The sequence below is a fragment of the Euprymna scolopes genome, chromosome 29 (assembly GCF_053919585.1).
Source record: "Euprymna scolopes isolate OS-2025 chromosome 29, ASM5391958v1, whole genome shotgun sequence".
NCBI classification, from domain to species: domain Eukaryota; kingdom Metazoa; phylum Mollusca; class Cephalopoda; order Sepiida; family Sepiolidae; genus Euprymna; species Euprymna scolopes.
Genome location: NC_136510.1, coordinates 31143908 through 31164304, shown reverse-complemented (window position 1 = coordinate 31164304; position 20397 = coordinate 31143908). Strand labels below are relative to the sequence as shown.

General features: G+C 35.8%; 1 protein-coding gene across 5 annotated transcripts in view; it reads right to left on the bottom strand.

Annotated features, from left to right (window-relative positions):
• The window catches only part of LOC145252571 (coiled-coil domain-containing protein 77-like), a 113969-nt gene that overhangs the window by 57374 nt on the left and 36198 nt on the right, over nt 1-20397 (bottom strand). For 4 of the 5 annotated variants that reach the window (XM_080112196.1, XM_080112195.1, XM_080112197.1 and 1 more), the window contains exon 2: nt 7095-7585. In XM_080112196.1, coding sequence (XP_079968322.1) covers nt 7095-7585 — 491 coding nt within the window. Of the gene's footprint in view, nt 1-7094; nt 7586-18257; nt 18280-20397 lie in introns of those variants that run through there. The other variant, XM_080112194.1, reaches the window with a different exon arrangement.

Below are 20397 nucleotides of genomic sequence, written 5' to 3'. Positions count from 1 at the left end.
TGTCTTTTTGACTACTTTTCACTCTTTACCCCTTATCCTTGAGTGGCCTATCGGCCTTGATAAGTGGTGACGTCTATATATATAAAAAAAATAAATAAATAAAAAAAAGGATCCTGAACAGAAGCGTGCGTTCTATCCCAACCATCATCAATGGACCGGAGGTAATCTCGTCAGCATCAGACAAGGCCAAACTATTTGCCAAGAACTTTGCAGTTAATTCTACCCTATGCAACGAAGGCCATCAACTCACCATATTTCCTCCTATAACAGACAACACGCTATGCAACACACAAATATTTGTGCGTGAGGTCGCCAAGCTAATCAAGAACCTTCATTCCAGTAAAACAACAGGCCCGGACGGCATTCCAATTATAGTGTTGAAAAAGCTTCAACCAGAACTTGGCCCCATACTTAGAAAACTGTTTAAGCATTGCCTTAAGGAGAAGTGCTTCCAACACCCTGGAAAATCTCATCAGCATGCCCTGTATTTAAGAATTCAGGTGATAAGTCATCTCCCTCTCAGTACAGACCAATAAGTCTCCTGTGTGTCATGAGTAAGTTGGAATCCATATTAAATAAAGAAGTAGTCAACCACCTCAGCAGAAATAACCTTCTTAGTGACATTCAATATGGTTTCCGTTCTGCCAGATTTACAGCTGATGTGTTAACGGTTATATCTCATAGGATTAGTGAATCTCTCAACAAAGGCTTCCTTTCTAGGGTAATTGCTCTTGACATATCAAAGGCCTTCGATAAGGAATGGCATAAAGGCCTAGTTCACAAGATTTCCAGCTATGGTAAAACTGGAAATGTTTTCTCAATCATTAAATCATTTCTCTCTGATAGGCTCATAAGAGTAGTGGTTGATGGGCAGAAATCAGAGGCCCACAGTATTAGTGCTGGCGTCCCTCAGGGGTGCATCCTGGGCCCAACTCTCTTCCTGATCTACATCAATGATCTTCCAAAACACATACTTAAATCATTCGCTGACATCTATGCTAATGACATGACCATCTATGGCAACACATCAAAGGCTGTAAATGATAAAGTTCTGATTCTCTCTCCTCTGATCTTGAGCGTGTGGTACAGTGGGGGTAGAGGTGGCTGGTTACTTTTAATGCATCTAAAACCAAGCTCCTATCTTTACATCATTAAAGCTCTGATCCCCATCTGGCATCAATTGAAATAGATGGCTCTCGTCTAGGGGAGGCTCCATGTTTTTATAAGCTTCTGGGATTGACCTTTAGTCCTGACCTGAAATGGAACACTTACATCAAGTCTGTTGCCAAGGCTGCTGGAAAAATGATAGGATCCTTCTACTGCTCCAGAAGATATCTCACTGCTGATGCAATTATCTATCTATATAAAAGCCAAGTACGTCCAAGGATGGAGTACTGTTGCCACATCTGGGCAGGAGCTGCTAAAAACAGCCTATCCTGCCTTGACAGAGTACAAAATAGACTTTGTGACCTAGTGGGGGATGCCCTTTTCTCTTCCCTGCAACCTCTCTCCTACAGAAGAGACGTTGCGAGCCTGTCTTTGTTTTATCATTATTTCCATGGCAAGTGCTCGTCCTAGCTCCAATCTCTGTCTCCCCCCCCATCACCAATCTTTCGCGAAAAACATCCCTCTAGCTGAAACCACTGTCAATAATTTTCCCCATTCTTTATCTGTGCCTAAATCAAAACGTAGATTCCATGAACAAAGCTTCTTTCTTAGAAGTGCACGCCTGTGGAACTCTCTTCCGTTTGCCCGTTTCCCACCTGACTAAAACTTTGATGTCTTCAAGTCTAACATAAACGAATTCCTGATAAACCGCCCCCTTAAGTAAGACACTTTATCAAATCTCCAGATGACTACGATATTTTCCCATTAACTACTGTACATGCAATAACCCTTATCCCCGAGTGGCTTCTGAGCCTTGATAAGTGGTGACTCCCACATAAAAAAAAAAAAAAAAACATGCTTGATATCAACCGGCAACCACTCAGTCATGATCCTTTGGGTAAGATGGCTGATTTACCTAGTCTTTGATTATTGGTTTGATCTAACATACCTTTCGTCCTAGTCACAGCATGCATATTGTCAATGCAGCATTCAATTGATGTGGTCCCCCTCTAGTGCTGCATGTGAGATGATGTCACAAAAAATAGTGAAGAAATGATGAATGTGAGAAGTGTGAAGGGCCAATGTTGCCTTCACATTTTCACCAAGTTTCAGAAAAGTCTAATGGATGGGGGCAAAAGTTATGGAGTAAAATGTGTCATTTTTTTTCAATTTTGGGGCATTTGTGACCCCTTTTGAGCTCCTGAGAACACCAAATCCAAGTGAAAAAGGAACAACGGTGCAGTTTCACACCATAAGACATGTATATTTGAATTCAGCAACGTGGAAAAATCACTATATAGACATACATATCATGTTTTTGCATATATGGAAAAAAGCTCCACAAAGGCATGTCCCAGAGGGATGCGAACCAGAATTTTGCCAGGGTCACCTATACTGAATTTATATTAAGAACAATGGCCTCCACATTTTGGCCAAGTTTCAGGAAAATCTAATGCATGGATCAAAAGTTATGGAGCAAAATGTGTCCTTTTTTACCTCTCGAGTCCCTGAGGGTGCAACGGGAATTTTTGCAAAGATTTTTTTTACTGTGCACATCTATTTATTGAAATACAGTTTGTGGCAAAATTTCAGGATAAACTAATAGATGGTTATCTAGCAATCGTCCGGACTAACTGACGTACCATGCCACTGAAAACATAGGTTCCTCTCCGATAAATCGGGGGACCAAAAAGAGGATTGCTAAGTTATGAAATTCAGAAGTTTTCAGAATTGATGAAAAGGGTTCTTTAACAAATTTTATCTTAATTTCATATATACACCAAATTTAACAATATTTTGCATTAAAAGCGTTTTTTTTTATTTTTTTTTATTTAATTGGAAGTCATTATTGAGATGAGTATTATTAATTTTTTTATTATTTATTTGCGGACTATTATCCTCATCTTTATTAGTTGTTGTTTCACGACGTTTCGGCCAACTATTCCTCTGGCCTTCGTCAGGTGGTAACCACGACAGGATAGAAACTCTGAATCTCCTAACTGCATCCACAGCAATCACTGTCTTCTGTAGTTGTTGTTGTCTCACCACGTTTTGGCCAAGTAAGGCCCGTAGTGAGATAGAGATGTTGAATCTACGGTTTCAGGTGAGAATTGTTTGTAAGATAGCAGTTTCAATCCTACCCAAAGCCGGCCAGAAGCTTACTTGGCCAAAATGTGGTGAGACGACAACTATGGATGGCAGTAATTGCTGAGAATGCAGTTAGGAGATTCGGAGTTCCTATCCAGTCGCGGTTACCACCTGACGAAGGCCAGAAGAATAGTTGGCCGAAACGTCGTGAAACAACTATAGTCTGCAATAAATTAAAAAAAAGTTATTTTTTTTAATTTATGAGTATTTTCAGGTTTATAAAGAAAGTAGAATACATGTCCGAGGATGAGTGAAATGAATATCTCAAACAGAGCAGTTTTCTATGATTTTTATGTCTACAAAGATAAAAATCAGGATATAATGATATGTATGTATAGAATCCATATTTCAATTTTAATCAAAATCTATTACATGATTTTGATTCTAAAAGATGTCTAAAATTTTAAGCTTAAGGAGTCTTAAGAAGAAATTGACATTTAGCAAATCTTGCTTCATTGAGTTCTAATGACTACAGATCAAATTTAATACAAATCCGAAATATTTGGATTTTCAAATGAGACGTTGTGATCATATTATGCTTCATAAAAAACCTTTAAAACACTCCAAAGAAACTAAAAATTTGGGGAATAAGTGGACCAGACCGTAACACTCTGGTCAGGGTTTTCATCCATTTCCGTAAAGAAATCATCATCATCATCACCAGACACTGAACAGATGTCCGCGGTTTCCAAGTGAAAGAAGAACACAAACTTCCTGATTCCTCTGGTATCATGACAAAAACCCAACTAAAAGACTCGCTGAATACCAGATGAAAGTTCATACTTTCAGCAACAGCCTGTCTCGGATCATGGTTACAAGTAGTCAGAAAAAGCCAGCTACAATCCGATAGTTAAGGAGTTAGTCAACCGGAATGTTTACATCAACAATCGTCTGAAATTGCTCCCTACAGTCCAAGCTACAGTTGTTTTGTTTCAAAGAACATCAGACATCCTTGCCGAATCCAACTTAAGGTTACGTAAAATAGCCTCCAACAAAAGGAGTGATGACCCCCACCCCAGGACCATGCAAACAACCTAATGGATCTGGATTTGAGCAAGGATGAATTACCAATACAGTGCAGTCTTGGCCTGGAGTGGCACGTGAGGACCAAGGCCTTTACATTAAAAAGGTACCTGTGATACAAAGGCCCTTTACATGTAAGGGCATTTTTATCAACCCTCAACAGTCTGTATGACACCTTGGGTTTTGCTGTCTGCAGCACTAGTCAAGGAAAATTAATTTTAAGAGCCAAGCCATGAAAACTTAATGGGATTCACCTCTTTCTCAAGAAATGCACAAAACCTGATCTTTATGAAGATACTCTTTGGAGACGCTAAATGAAATCTGAATCCCTAGGAGGCCTTCACAGCCATATCACCTTCAAAAGCAGTACGTAAAGAGGTGCGCAGTTTTCCCAATGTATAGACCAAAGCCATCGCTGCAGTGGCCTATTTTAAAGTTACCGTCAATAAAGGAAACGAGCCAACTGATTGGAGAAAGCAAAACTTGCCCCATGACCCTCAAACTGAAGCTCTGTGTTGCCCTCCTGGCAACCAAACTGAGGGAGCTAATCTCTTCAGAAATGAACCTGCAACTTCAGTCTACTACCTTCTACATGGACAGTAAGGAAGTCTTAGGCTATATCCACAACGAAACCAGACATATATATATATATATATATATATATATCGTGTGTTGCATATACAAAGGTTCTCTCTCCCTAATCATTGGAGATATGTACACACCAATCAGAATCCTGTTGACTTCAACACCTGCTCTTTGTTTGCATCTCGTCTCCAGAGAACCACTTGGCTCAACGGTCCTGATTTTCTCCTATCAAGATGTGAAAGCAGAAGAAAACCAGTGAAAGTGAAAGCAGAGAAAACCAGTTATGATTTAATCAATCCTGGCACAGAAACAGAGGTTCATCTACAAGTGTTCACCCTAACCACATCTTCAGTGAGCCTATAGCCTGGGTCCTTACAGCTTGAGAGGTTTTCCACTTGGCTGTCGATAACTAGGGCCCTAACCAACTTCATACACATAACTAATACTTTTCAACAAGCCCAAGCCATCATAAACCGCAAATATAGGGGATGGCACTACTATTAAAAGACATGCATCATGGAGGAACATTTACAAGCCAAAACCATGATCATCCGAGCTGTGCAAGAGGAAATCTATGTTAAAGAACTCTCAAGTATAGCGAACAAAGAAGAATTTCCAAAAGGCAGTCCACTTAAGTGGCTCAATCCATTCATTGATAGGCACAGTTACTGAGGATCAGAGGCAGTGCTAGCAAAACCAAGATTGAGACTAGAGAGAAAAACCTTATCGTCATCACTGGAAAACACCACACTGGATTATTGATCGTGGTCCACTAGCATAGAGGAACCAGAAATCAGGGATGCTTTTTCACCGAGGGAGTTATCCGTACAGCAGAATTTGGATAGTTGGTGGGAAGACGTGTGAACCGATACATTTACCGTTGCCTCACTGATCAAAAACTCCAGAGCCATATCCAGACACAAAAGATGCCTGATTTTCCCACTGATTGTCTCAGTGCTAGTCCTCCCTTCATCTACATCAGCTTAGATGTATTTGGCCCTTGGGCTATTTCCTTATGCCAAACAAGGGGCAGTCTCACCAACAGCAAGTGATGAGCAGTAATGTTTACATGTATGAACACTCAATGTATCCACATCGAAGTGATGGAATCTATGACCACTTCAAGTTTCATTAACGAGTTTGGGTGCTTCTTCGACTTTCCCGGTCCCACCCAACAGACATTCTGACTGCAGAACAAATTTTGTGGGTGCTTGTAAGGAGTTTGATATCGAATCAATTTTGGATAGAAAGAGTCACCAAATACTTAACAGAGCAGGGCTGTACCTGGTCGTTCAACCCTCTTCATATGTCACACATGGGATGAGCTTGGGAAAGAATGATCAGAATAACTTAAAGGATACTAGCTGCTATATTTCTGCAATATAAGCAAAGATTGACCCATGAGTTACCACGTTCTTAAAAGAGATCAGTTCTATAGTCAATGTCTAGCTTCTCATCTCTGATCCTGATAAACCTTTCATACAACCCTCTTTACTCAGGAAGCAAGCATTCTCTTTACACATGAGTGTGGATATAGACCCAAAGATATCTTCAGAAGTGAGAGAACTCATGTTTGTGAATACCGATTTCGTACATTTCAAGACAAAAATATGCAATTTGGTAACAATCTTCTCATCTATTCTCCATTAAAAAAAAAAAAAAAAAAAGGGGAGGAGGGGAATGGGTACAAGGGACTTATTAATATCTAAGTAGTAAAGTCCGGTGCTAAATTATCAATTCAGGACACTTTTGATGATAATCTCCCCTCCCATATTAATGGGTGGATGTTTTTGGCATTATCTCGAGTTTGAATCATTGGAGCTTTTTTTTTTATAGTTAAAATCCAATAATTAAGTTTTATTAATTTGTGAAGTCGGCTTAATATTAATTTACATTTGAGTTTAGATAATTATTCAAGGTTTTAATTTAGGAGGTTCGTTTTCATAGGTGATTTTTTCTTTGCTAATGTCACTTTATTATATTTCGAATATAACTGAAAATAAGACTAACTATATTAGATGATTTGATTGGCTAGCCAGGAAGCAAGCATTTTCAATATAAGCAAGCTTACAATAATATTATATATTATGTATATTACTTAAATAAAGTAATATACTTTATCTACTGTAATAGAGAAAATAATTCCCGGAATTTTTTTTTTTTTTTTTTTTTTTTAAATCGCTAGTTTACATAGGTCCATTTTTCAAATACAAACCCTTATAAATACTTACAAAGTCTTTCTGCAATACTTGGCAGCGTTGGCGAATCATAATTTTTAACTGTATGAGATGGACTTTTTTTTGGTTTGGGTTTCGTATGTTGATGGCATGGTGTCAACACAGAATTTTTCACATTCTTCCCAGCATTAGACTTTGAAAAATCCGCATCCTTCGAAATTTTCTTTGTGACGACCTTCTTCTTCGGTAATCGCTGTGATGGGCTTGAGGCTCTCAAATTCACAAGAGGGTATGTGAAGTCGGAAGGAGGTTCCTCGGGGCTCTCAGGTAAACCGTAGTGTTTTGTAACTTGTACATGGCGATGACGATCATCATCATCATCACCAGATGACAGAGCCTGGTTGAACGCTTCATTTTCATCAAAAGAGGCATTGGCTGATGCGTCTTTTATGATATCATCAATATGGTAATCATCATCAGGAACTAAAGCGTTTGATGATCGATTCAGTGCAGCGTGGCGAGTTTTGTAGACATTCATTGTGTTTCTGCAAAGAGAAATGAAAAAAAAAAATTTTTTATAATCAACTAACTGTACCAACCTGGCAATACTTGAGATATAATGAAGTTATTTTAGTTTGTAACTTGCGTGGAGATGTGGGGAGGGGGATCTGGCTTTTCCTGGGCATAAAATATGCTTAAATGATATTTTAATTTGTCCAGATTTCGTATATATTATCGTGATTTCAAAAGTGAAAAAAAAAATATTTAGGTGCCATCAGCTAGAATTGAAACCGAAACTGTAGCATTCAAAGCTGGTGACGTTACCACTGTACCAACATGACACGCATACAAAACTGATTAAAAATTAAAAATAAATTAAGGTGAATGTACAAAATGTTTAACGATTTTTTTCAATTTGGACCCATTTTTAACCCCTTAAAAACAATCTTAACCAGCTAAAGACCCATAAAAGAACATCCTATAAAATATCCAATCATTTGAGACCCCCTACCGCCGCTCTGCAATTTTTAGTTTCGGAGGAGATAGAGTTTGAAAATAGAGAGACAAACGGACACATAGCCGTTAACATATTGGATTTTCATGTGTCTGAATTTTTTTTTTAGATGTAGATTGTGAATTCGTATGGACTACTGTTCTCATCCTGAGAGTTACTTTCACAACGTTTCGGTCAATGTAACTTCTAATCTTCTTCAGGTGTTTTTTGTTGAACTCTGGAATCTGCAGAGAGTATCCTATATCTTTACAAAGCTACAATTGGCACATGCATGGAGAATTGTGGCCACATATAGTTTGGTGCAGCTACATCTCGTCATTCACGGTCCCAAAAAGAGTATCTAATAGGTCCTACATTATCAGCCAAGCTCCAACCTCTGTCCCATCGCCGCAATGTCACATCCTTGTGATTGTTTTAAGAGTTCTATAATGGAATTGTTTTAAGAGTCCTGTCTTATGAATGCATTGCATCTGTAACCCCCTCAACGGACATACTCCCGACAAGCAGCCAAATCACATCCTTCATTGTTAAATCTTTAGATGCTGAAAAAGTCTTCTACCCTAATAGTTTCTTCCCTCAGAATTCTAAACTTTGAAATTCCCTTATGGAATTCTGCTTTCCTGACTGTACTCACCTGCAGAAATTTAAATGTAATGCGAACAGACATTCCAGTGCTCAACTTCCCCCAGATCTACGTTAGACACAATCCAAATAGCAGCCCCTTGCATTTAAACTGGCTATATGCCTTGTTTGGGATGTAAAAATTATCTTCTATAATATAAATCTCACCTGTCTGTTTAAATATATGTATGTATGTATGTTTGTATGTCTGCCTAAAATTTTCGACAGAGGCGACAGATTTTCACAAAATCAGTATCGTCTTGAAGATCGACACTTTGGGCGACAAACATAGAAAAATTGGCTAAAAACATTAATTCCTTCACCCTCAACAGCACTTTTCTACAGGGAGAGGTCGCTTTTTGCCAATATTTTCGAAAGTCATCCTCTCTTTTCGATTGACTAGCCTTAATTTAAACCTTCACCACTCCTGGTTTGGTGATGGACACAACAGCAAAGACGTCACTTGTTTTTCACATTCTTTTCTTCCTTCTCGGTACGGGTTCAAGCCTGCCTGCCTACTATCACTTTTTTTTTTTTGCTCAACACACCTCCAAACACTGGGCACCCAGGCTAGTTCAATATGTATACCTTTTTCAGATATGTAAAAACTAAGGAAAAAAATTTATTCTTAGAAAACATTAAAAAATTAAAAATATAACTCTTAAAAGATCAGAAGTGGTTGGAGAGTATGTTTTGTAAAAACTGCCAATAATCCAAAACTGGAGAGAAAAAAAAGAGAAGCTGAAGCATAAAAATTAATTTATCCAAATATAAGATTTGATGTAAGAATTTCTGAACAAAACCTTTTAAAAATAAATAATTCAAATTGATTGATAACTTTGTTGTCAAATCCTGACTTGTTCCAAAGATAATGCAGGAATATTCAATAATGAAAAATTGCTGATTTGAACCGTTCTGTATGAAAATTTTAATCATTTTTCGGAAATAGAGAAAGTGACAGAAAAAAAGAGAGAGATACTGACGGAAAAAGAGAGAGAGAGAGATACTGACGGAAAAAAAAAGAGAGAGAGATACTGACGGAAAAAAAAAGAGAGAGAGATACTGACGGAAAAAAAAAGAGAGAGAGATACTGACGGAAAAAAAAAGAGAGAGAGATACTGACGGAAAAAAAAAGAGAGAGAGATACTGACGGAAAAAAAAGAGAGAGAGATACTGACGGAAAAAAAAAGAGAGAGAGATACTGACGGAAAAAAAAAGAGAGAGAGATACTGACGGAAAAAAAAAGAGAGAGAGATACTGACGGAAAAAAAAAGAGAGAGAGATACTGACGGAAAAAAAAAGAGAGAGAGATACTGACGGAAAAAAAAAGAGAGAGAGATACTGACGGAAAAAAAAAGAGAGAGAGATACTGACGGAAAAAGAAAGAGAGAGAGATACTGACGAAAAAAAAAAGAGAGAGAGATACTGACGGAAAAAAAAAGAGAGAGAGATACTGACGGAAAAAAAAGAGAGAGAGATACTGACGGAAAAAAAAAGAGAGAGAGATACTGACGGAAAAAAAAAGAGAGAGAGATACTGACGGAAAAAAAAAGAGAGAGAGATACTGACGGAAAAAAAAAGAGAGAGAGATACTGACGGAAAAAAAAAGAGAGAGAGATACTGACGGAAAAAAAAAGAGACAGAGATACTGACGGAAAAAAAAAGAGACAGAGATACTGACGGAAAAAAAAAGAGACAGAGATACTGACGGAAAAAAAAAGAGACAGAGATACTGACGGAAAAAAAGAGAGAGAGATACTGACGGAAAAAAAGAGAGAGAGATACTGACGGAAAAAAAGAGAGAGAGATACTGACGGAAAAAAAGAGAGAGAGATACTGACGGAAAAAAAGAGAGAGAGATACTGACGGAAAAAAAGAGAGAGAGATACTGACGGAAAAAAAGAGAGAGAGATAGTGACGGAAAAAAAGAGAGAGAGATAGTGACGGAAAAAAAGAGAGAGAGATAGTGACGGAAAAAAAGAGAGAGAGATAGTGACGGAAAAAAAGAGAGAGAGATAGTGACGGAAAAAAAGAGAGAGAGATAGTGACGGAAAAAAAGAGAGAGAGATACTGACGGAAAAAAAGAGAGAGAGATAGTGACGGAAAAAAAGAGAGAGAGATAGTGACGGAAAAAAAGAGAGAGAGATAGTGACGGAAAAAAAGAGAGAGAGATAGTGACGGAAAAAAAGAGAGAGAGATAGTGACGGAAAAAAAGAGAGAGAGATAGTGACGGAAAAAAGAGAGAGAGAGATAGTGACGGAAAAAAAGAGAGAGAGATAGTGACGGAAAAAAAGAGAGATAGTGACGGAAAAAAAGAGATAGTGACAGAAAAAAAGAGATAGTGACAGAAAAAAAGAGATAGTGACAGAAAAAAAGAGATAGTGACAGAAAAAAAGAGATAGTGACAGAAAAAAAGAGATAGTGACAGAAAAAGAGAGATAGTGACAGAAAAAGAGAGAGAGATAGTGACAGAAAAAGAGAGAGAGATAGTGACAGAAAAAAAGAGAGAGATAGTGACAGAAAAAAGATAAGGGCTAAAAAAAGAAAAAAAGACAGTGACAAAAGAGAGAAAAAGAACAACAAAAAAGAACAACAACAAAAAAAGAACAACAAAAAAAGAACAACAAAAAAAGAGCAACAACAAAAAAAGAACAACAACAAAAAAAGAACAACAACAAAAAAAGAACAACAACAAAAAAAGAACAAAAAAAAAAAAAAGGTATTGAAATAAAATAAAAATAATCTCCAAAACCCGAAAAAGTGAAATTAAAAATAATCATTCAGACGGTTTCCTTTTCCTTTCTCTTTTGCAATTTGAATGCATTTATTGTGATTCTGTTCTATTTTTAACTTCCTCAAATTGCACGAGACGGGTGGGGTGGGGGTGGGGGGCTTACATCATTTACAAGCACACTGACAGGATTTAAATGCAAACAAAATTTGAAAAATCCCAAGTGACTGACAAATTATCCATTGACATTAATGAATAGATGATAGTGACAACAGCAACAGTCAGTAAAACTAACAAACCCCATTTCTCCAGAAATAAATTGCTGGCAAAAAAAATAAATAAAATAAAATAAAATAAAAACAACAAAAAACAAAAGCAATAACAAAAAAATATACAACAAAAACTAAGCAACATCCAACATCATAGAAACGACAGACAATTATAATCTTTAAAATTACATCCTTTCATTTTTTTTTTTTTAGTTTCACGGAGCCAAGTATTAACAGTTTTATTCTTTTTATTGATATTATAATTACATCATACACCTCTATACAGTCTATAACAAGTCTTGATCCTTTAAATCACTCACTAGCAGGGAAACCCAACATTGCACGGGACTAAATGAGGTTCAACAAATGTTTTCACACTTCACATACTTTTATTGTCATCGAACTCAGTGAAATTGCCCATTTTCAATCAAATCGATTGATTGCTTCCTCTAGTCAGGAACCCACTGCTGTGTGCACTGGGAGAAAACTTCACATGCCTCTCTGCAGTGATTTAGTCTACATACTGTTGGTTTTATGAAAATATTTTTATATACTGGCTTGAATTGAAGTTTAGAAGTTAAGTATCATGGCTCAGTTGTGCTAGAGCTGGAAACATTCATTTCAAATGTGTCCCTGTCTTATCAAAGTATCTACGGGTGATTTTATATGCTGGGCTCTTCTGCTCGGACGGTGATAAAACTTCAAATGCACTTGTGATGTAAGGTTGTATAAAGATGTTAACTCTGGTCAAAATCGAACTGTTCTTTGTTTAATCAATTTTTTTTTTCGATTATCGATATTTATTGGAAGCATTCCGATACAAAACCTATTTAAGAACATTCCCAAACACGAAGTACATTTGTATGAAATTAAAAAAAAAACAAAAAACAAAACAAAAACAAAACAGAAAAAAAAAAAAAACAACCAGCCCAGCCGTTTCACACACACAGATATACACATAAAGTGCCTTTTATATACAAGTAGATATTTTGGCATATAATACCCACAACTAAAATAAAACGATTTAACGCCTACTGGAACCATTAGATCACATTATGAACAAATTGGCATGATAGAGCGCTTGCTATTGAGCTTGAAGATCATTGTTCAATCTTACAAAGATTAATTATTTTTTTCTTTAAATCAAACATATTTTCTTGAAAAAAAAAAAAAAAAAAAAATTACGGGAGTAGTACCATTAAAATAAGCAATCTTTTATACTTCAGAATTTTTCTACATGGTCATCACCATTTTCAATGCACTTTTGCCAGGAATTCAATGGCGCATCTATGCTTCTGATGCACATTCATGACAAGGGTTGCTTTCTTAGAGTCTCACACCGTCAAAACCTGTAACAGATAGATCAAATTTTCAGATCAGGAATGCATAAGTTCAATCATAACAATGCAATTTGCAATTCCCCCGATCCATTTGACCGGAATAAAATAATAAGAGGTATTACTTTTGGAACGCTTCTCATATATCTAAAATTTCTTTGGGAATTAATGTTAGAAATTGAGTTATTTATAGATAGCTTTTCCATTTTCAAAGTTTTATTGTGATTATATACTCGTTCTAACAAGCAGGGTTACCTGTCATTGCCAGATGAAGACTGATAACAAAATATGGGTTTTAAAAAAAGTATTTGTAGAAGGTTACAGAGTGGTGCAAAGCGGTTCAAATGATTGCATATTTTGTGGACAGTTTTTTTTATGGGTCTTTATCTGGTTAAAATAATTGTTAGGGGGTCAAAATTAAAAAAAAGAAGATAACTTGGCAAACCTAAGTGGACTTAAACTGTTCTTCTACACATGCGAAAATATATAAACATTTGTAGGTTAATCTTAGTTTATTTTTAGCTATTTCTTATTCAACTGACAATGGCTGATTCAGTAACGTCTCAGGCTGAAGCGCTATAAATTTTGGTTTCAGTTTCGATTCTAGCTGATGGCACCCAGGTTTTATTTTTCTTTGACTTTCGAAATCACGACTATATATGGAGTACAATATGAAATAATTGATAAAGAATTGACTCAATCGTAACAATTACTAAATATGCATGAATTAAAATATATTTAAGCGTATTTATGACAAGGCAATGCCGGGTGCCCTCTGCTAGTTCAGAAAATTAAACTTAAAATAAAAGCATGCTCTTAGATTATGGCTAGGAACCAAATGTAGTATCTGTTCTGATGCAACACTTCAGCTTTTCCGCCTTCAATTGACAAAGGAGTAGCCCTTCTAGACTAAGGCAATTTTGATCCTCCTCCCCATTAAAAAAAAAAAAAAAAAAAAATCATTTTTGTGTAAAACTCTGCCCTCAAGTAAATAGTAACTGTTAGACCTAGTTTCAGTGTAGTCCTCTCTCTAGTATCTACAGCATTATGGGCTCGGTGTAAGACATAGGGTTCTTTATTCAATTCCAGGCAATGCCAGATTTTCTTACTAGTTTTAAAATTAGTAAAATAAAAATAAATATTGAACGTAATTACTTTACATAAAAAAAAAAAAAATCTCTTCCAATCCTACCTAACAGAAAAATAATTACCTAACAGCTAAAAAGCGTCAGTTATTTATTTATCTATCTTTTTTTTTTTTTCAAAAAGTTGTGTTCAAGAAAACCAGATCAGGTAGGAAACAAATAATATGAAGAATAATTGCAAGGGAGGAGGAGGAAGAAGAAAAAGAGAAAACGTTATAGAAAAGAACACATCGGATACATGTTTGTTTACATAAGGGAAAAGGGGAGGGGCGGACAAAATAAAAATGTTTCCAGCTTAATCATCAGCAGTATTTAAATTAAGTTGAATACAAATATAACATTTGAACATAAATGATTGCCATATGGCCTCAACAATTGTGTTGCAGTGCTTCAAGATCATCGAAATGATTGGATAGATTAATTTGAAAGGCATTTTAAGTACCTTCGCATTTGAACCGACCGAGATATTTCATATTTCAATAGTCGAGTCTTCTGATTTACCTTTAGTCGTAGTTTTGCATGCACCATGACATGATCGGAACCATTGCCATTGTCGGTTTCTGCCCTGCGATATGTACGACAGTCAAGTATGCCCGATACCCAATGAGATTTGATGAGAATATGATCAATTTGGTTCTTTATTACACAATTGTTAGAGTATCATGTCACAAAGTGGCGTTTGGGATGTTGGAAACGGGTGCTTGAAATTGTGAGCAGATTTGTTACAACAAAGTCAATTAGATGTTCTCCGTTTGAGCAGCGATCCCCAATGGCAACTGGCCAACGATGTGCCTTGTATTAACATCTCCAACACCTGTGCTGGCATTGAAGTCATCTGCAACTACCACAAGATCTCGTGATGGGATTCTGTCCATGACAGCCTGGAGACTATCATAGAAGGCATCTTCAATGTTGTCATCGGCATCAAGAGTGAGAACATAAGCTGTGATTATGCCATGTAGTCTTACTCGAATTAGACAAGGGGAGAATGGTTCTCGGGCAAAAAGTGCAGCATTTGCCTGACCGCTCAGAGAAAATGCAAAACCGTGACGTCCCGAATTGTCAGTCGGGCCACTGTGGTAGATATGATATTACCCATCTGCTTGAGGGGCTTTTACCATTCGACTGCCTGTGTTTGTAAGTCTGACATCAGAGAGGCAGGCAGCATCGACGTTGTACTGATGGAGGGCAGGAACTGTGAGTGCTTGTGCTTCTTCAGACTTCGGACATTCCAACATGTGAAGTGATGAACTATACAATGTCAAAGAAGTAGAAGAAGATTTTTGGCACTACCAAAAAGATGTGCAAAAGATTAGATATCAAGCCACACAACTGAGTTCACAAGCCGAACAAAACAAGCTCGATGCTCCAGCTCCGATGACTTCCACCAACTAGGCCATCTCACACGACTGCTTGAATGTATCATGTTTTATGTAGATGTTATTTGTTTGTTTTTGCAATACTCTTGAATAAATTATACGAAAGTGCATTTATATATATATATATATATATATATATACATATATATATATATATCTGTAGCAACATAGCATTTCCAAGTTTTACTGTCATTTTTTTTTTTTTTTTTTTTTTTTTTTTTAAACCAAACTATTTTGTAAATATAATTGGTAACTAATTAATTAATAAAACCGAGTTTCTATCTCTACTATTATATAAAAGGAACTTTGTGCGTCCATGTGTGAGTTCGTTTCCTATGGACTTGAAAACGGCTGGGCTGATTTTTATGAAATGTCACATGAAGGTATGATACTTGACTTTTGCATTTTAAACTAATTCAAGACATTATATATAAAAATAATTTTATAAAATCAACAGTACGTTCTCTACAGTGCAATATAGAGTACAATGTATTGTTAACTAAGTCATTGTGAGAGGCATGTGAGCTTCCTTCCAGTGCACTGCTGTGTGATGGGTCTCCAATTAGAGCAAGCAATCAATGAATTTGATTGAAATATAAGCAATTTCACAGATTTCGATGACAATAAAAATATGGGAGTGTGAAACATTCAATCCCGGGTAATGTTGGATCTCTCTACTAATGTGTCATAAAAATAATTTCGTTTTAATTTGTATTTATAAAATTACATGATGTAAATAGCCGCCCAAACTTTCAATACTAAAGGATTTAAGAATTTTAAAGCCAGTTTAAGTGTCCTTCTATTAAACAGTTTAAATGCTTCTAAATTCCTTTCAATAGGTCAAAGTAATTCATTCTTATAAAAAGAAACTGGAATCTTATGGAGATATCAATCATACCAGTTATTATAGGTTCTACAGGGCTTATGAAGAAGAACCTGAAGTCCTACCTAACTAATATTTCTGGTGAACCAAGTGCAAAAGAGATCCAGACAATTGCACTTAAAGGAACAGCAAGGATACTAAAAAGAGCTCTCGGTTGGTTTCAATAAAAAGCAGGGCAATGTTGGCAGCTGGTTTGGTTGCCCCATACCCAGCATTACAATCTTCAAAGAAAGAAAATGAAAAAAAAAAAAAAAAAAAAATCTAACTATTAACAAAAGATTAAAATGGCTTATTTGTTTATGAAAGAATCAAAATGCATTCTGGTAAATTTAATTTAGGAATTATATTTAAATACATTTTTTTTGTGTTTTTATGCTAATGTATTTTATATTTCAATAAATGATCGTTTCAATTAATAAAAATAAAAATAATTTGCAAGTTATGCAGAGACAAAAAACAAAAACTAGAGATTTATAATATAGGAAGGATCTTTAGTTTTATCTGTTTTTTTTTAATTTATTTTTGTAAATTTTTCAATTGGAAGTTTTAAAAACTATAAAACATTCATTTTTCGTATTATTTGGGTTCTTCAGACTACTGTTCTCAAGGACTTGTGGCGTAGTGAATAAATTACTTTGTGAAAATTCAGTTGCAAGTTACACTCTTTTGGAGGTTGAAGGTTCAATCTTTAGTGTGGGCAACACTCAAAATACAACTGCGAATTACTTAGAACTTTTGCCCAGTTATGGTTGACAGAACGAGAATATGCCACCCTCGGGGATTAAATAAAAGGTTCATTTCAAAATACCATGCAGATTTCAGAGTTTGACAGAATACACATGAAGAAGGTTGGAGGTTATATTGAACGAAATGTGAAAGTAACACTGAAGACGAGGACATTAGTTCAAACAATCAAATTACATTAAGATTTGCTCACATATCGTTGTCATATTACATACCTCTGACAAACCTCACAAGCAGCAAAGTCCCACCCCTACACAGTTAAGATCCATAGATATAAGAAAGTCTTCTACTCTAACAGTTTCTTCCCCAGAACTGGTAGACTTTGGAATTCCCTCCCAGGTTCTAGCTTCCCCAACAGTATTTACATGCAGAGGCTCAAGTGTAATGTGAACAGAAATCTTGCTGCTCAACTCCCTGTATAGTAGCCCCCTAAAGTGGCACTGTGGCTTGTTTGGGGTGAAAATGTTAAAAAAAAAAAAAAAAAAAAAAAAAAAAAAAAAAAAAAAAAAAAATGCTACACGGTCTTCACTTTCCTAGGGTCTCTGTACATGTTTGTCAGGAAAGCATAGCATTAGGATAGTTACCCCTACAATTAAATACTGACCAAATGTTTGAAATAACATAGTACTCAAAGCTAAAATAAGTTCTCCTTGGCACGGATACGCCACACTTGTTTATACGAGGAAAGGTGCGCCTTCTCAAAGTGATTTTTTTTTTTTTTTAAACAAGGGAGTCACCACTTATCAAGACCCAGAGGCCACTCGAGGATAAGGGTTAATGAGTGTACAGTTGTAACCTCGATAAAAGTGTAGTAATCGTTAGTGGTGAAAAATTGGAAATAATTTATTTAAGGGGACAGCTTAACAAGAATTTGTTTACATTAGACTTGAAGACAACCATAATGTACTCAAAAGGGAAGCAGGACGGCAGTTCTAGGAAAGAAACTTTGTTTATGGAATTTACATTTAGATTTAAATGCGGATAGGAAGTGAGGGAAATTGTTGATAGTGGTTGTAGTTAGATAAGTGTTTTCTTTTTTGTGAAAGTTTGGCAAGGGAGGGGATCATAGATTGAAGCTCAGACGAGCACTTACCATGAAACAGACTAGTTGAATTCTTTTTCTGCAATCTGGTAAGATCAAGAGAAAGATTAACTATAACATACATTTAACTGGCCAGCTAGGAAGAGGAAAATCAACTTCTTTACTAACTCAGCATTTCATGGGTAAAGGAGAGCTTTAATGTAATATTTCAATATCTATATATCTCATATAGAGATGGAAGTGTTAGCCTTAGAAAGAGGTCTCTTAATCTTTTGAGAACTTAAAACGCACACACACACACACACATGGAAAATCCACAAAGAGAAAAATTTGAACAGGATTCAGATCTGTGCCGATGCGTAAGAGAGTATGGTGACTGTATGCAAATATTGAGCCATGTGCGAAATAACGTCATCGTAAGGAAAAAAATGAAAAAAAAAAAAAAAAAAAAAAAACTATAAAAAAATGTGCGCACAGACCGATAGTGACGTTCAGGAGGACAGAGGTCAGAGACAAGGTGCACAATCATGTTTTATTTGGCAAAGTACTCTGAAATAAATGGCGTTAACAAAAAAAAAAAAAAAAAGGGGAGGAGGCTCAAGTTATTACTTGTTTCATGTTCCTTGCGACGTATTCTGCTACAACGTGTTGGGTCCCCGAATGTCTACAAGTTAATGCATGTGTAAAGTTACAGAAGAAGTTGGAGTCAATTTTATTGCTTGACTATCAAATCTATGGTGAATCAAATGTTCAGTTTATAACTCAAATCTCACACACCTACACGATAGGTAACATGAGAAAGTTCTCCGATGTTAAGCGCCCGGTTCAATGGAATTCTGTACAAAGCTAATACTGATTCGCACTCAGATTACAGACATTGACAATAGACCTCGTCATACTACTCATACCATCATCATTATGCAAAATATTCACTTATTTTAAGTTCAAAGACTAATTGTTAAAAGCAGGAATGAAACAATTTGCAATAGTCTTTATATAAGATTGGATGGTGGGGGTGGGGGGTACACGGCTTTGCCCGGCCGTAAAATATATTTTAATTTGTCCAGATTTCCTATATATTATTATAGTCATGATTTCAAAAGTGTAAAAAAAAAAAAAAATAAATAAAAAAACAAAAAAAAAAAGAAAAAGAAAAAAATAAATAAAAAAGTATTTGGGTGCCATCAGCTTGAATCAAAACCAAAAGCAAAACTGTACCAACGTGACATATGAATATGAACTGATTAAAATTTAAAAATTAAAAAACTAAGATGAATGTACAAAATGTATAAAGATTTTTTTTTTCAATTTGGACCCTTTTTGACCCCTTAAAAACTATTTTAACTGGTTAAAAACCCATTAAAAAAATGGTCCATAAAAAAATCCAATCATTTGAGGCCCCTTAGTGTCACTGTGACTTATTTTCAGAGAGATAGAGTTTGAAAATATGGAGACAGATAGACATAGTGACTTTTATAAATTAAATTAGCAGGCCGCCTGGCATTGCTTGCTCATAAAATATGCTTAAATATGATATTTTAATTTATGCAGATTTTATATTTATTATTATAGAGCCAATTCTGTATTGATTATTATATTGTACCCAATATATAGAAGTGATTTCAAAGGTTAAAAAAAATATAAAAAATTGACGGGTGCCATCAGCTAGAATTGAAATCAAAACATTCAACTTTCCAGCGTTATTTGTTACCATTTGAGCTAAGGCCGCATGTTTATTAAAACTGGAGAAATTAACTGACTCAAAGGTATAAATGTATATTTAAACATGTGTAAACAATATGAATTAGTTCGACTTACACCTGCCAGGTTCCAATTTATCAATTTTGACCACTTAGCAACTATTTTTACCAGTTAAAAACACAATCTAATTTGTTCCACAGATCTGAATCATATCAAGTTTCGAGTCTGTAGATCAAAAACTGACAGTTGTTTGGTAGCTACTGTTCCACACACAAAAGCCACTTTACATATATATATATATATATATACACTAGCAGGCATCCCAGCATTTCTGATTGTAAATTATGCTTAAATATATTTTAATTTACGCAGATTTCGTATTTATTATTAAAAAGGCATTAATGTCTCCCATGAGCGATAGGAGCCTTCTATTATGTCTGAAAGGGGCAAAATGTTCAACAAGTGAGATCAGAAATGTGTCACTGTACAA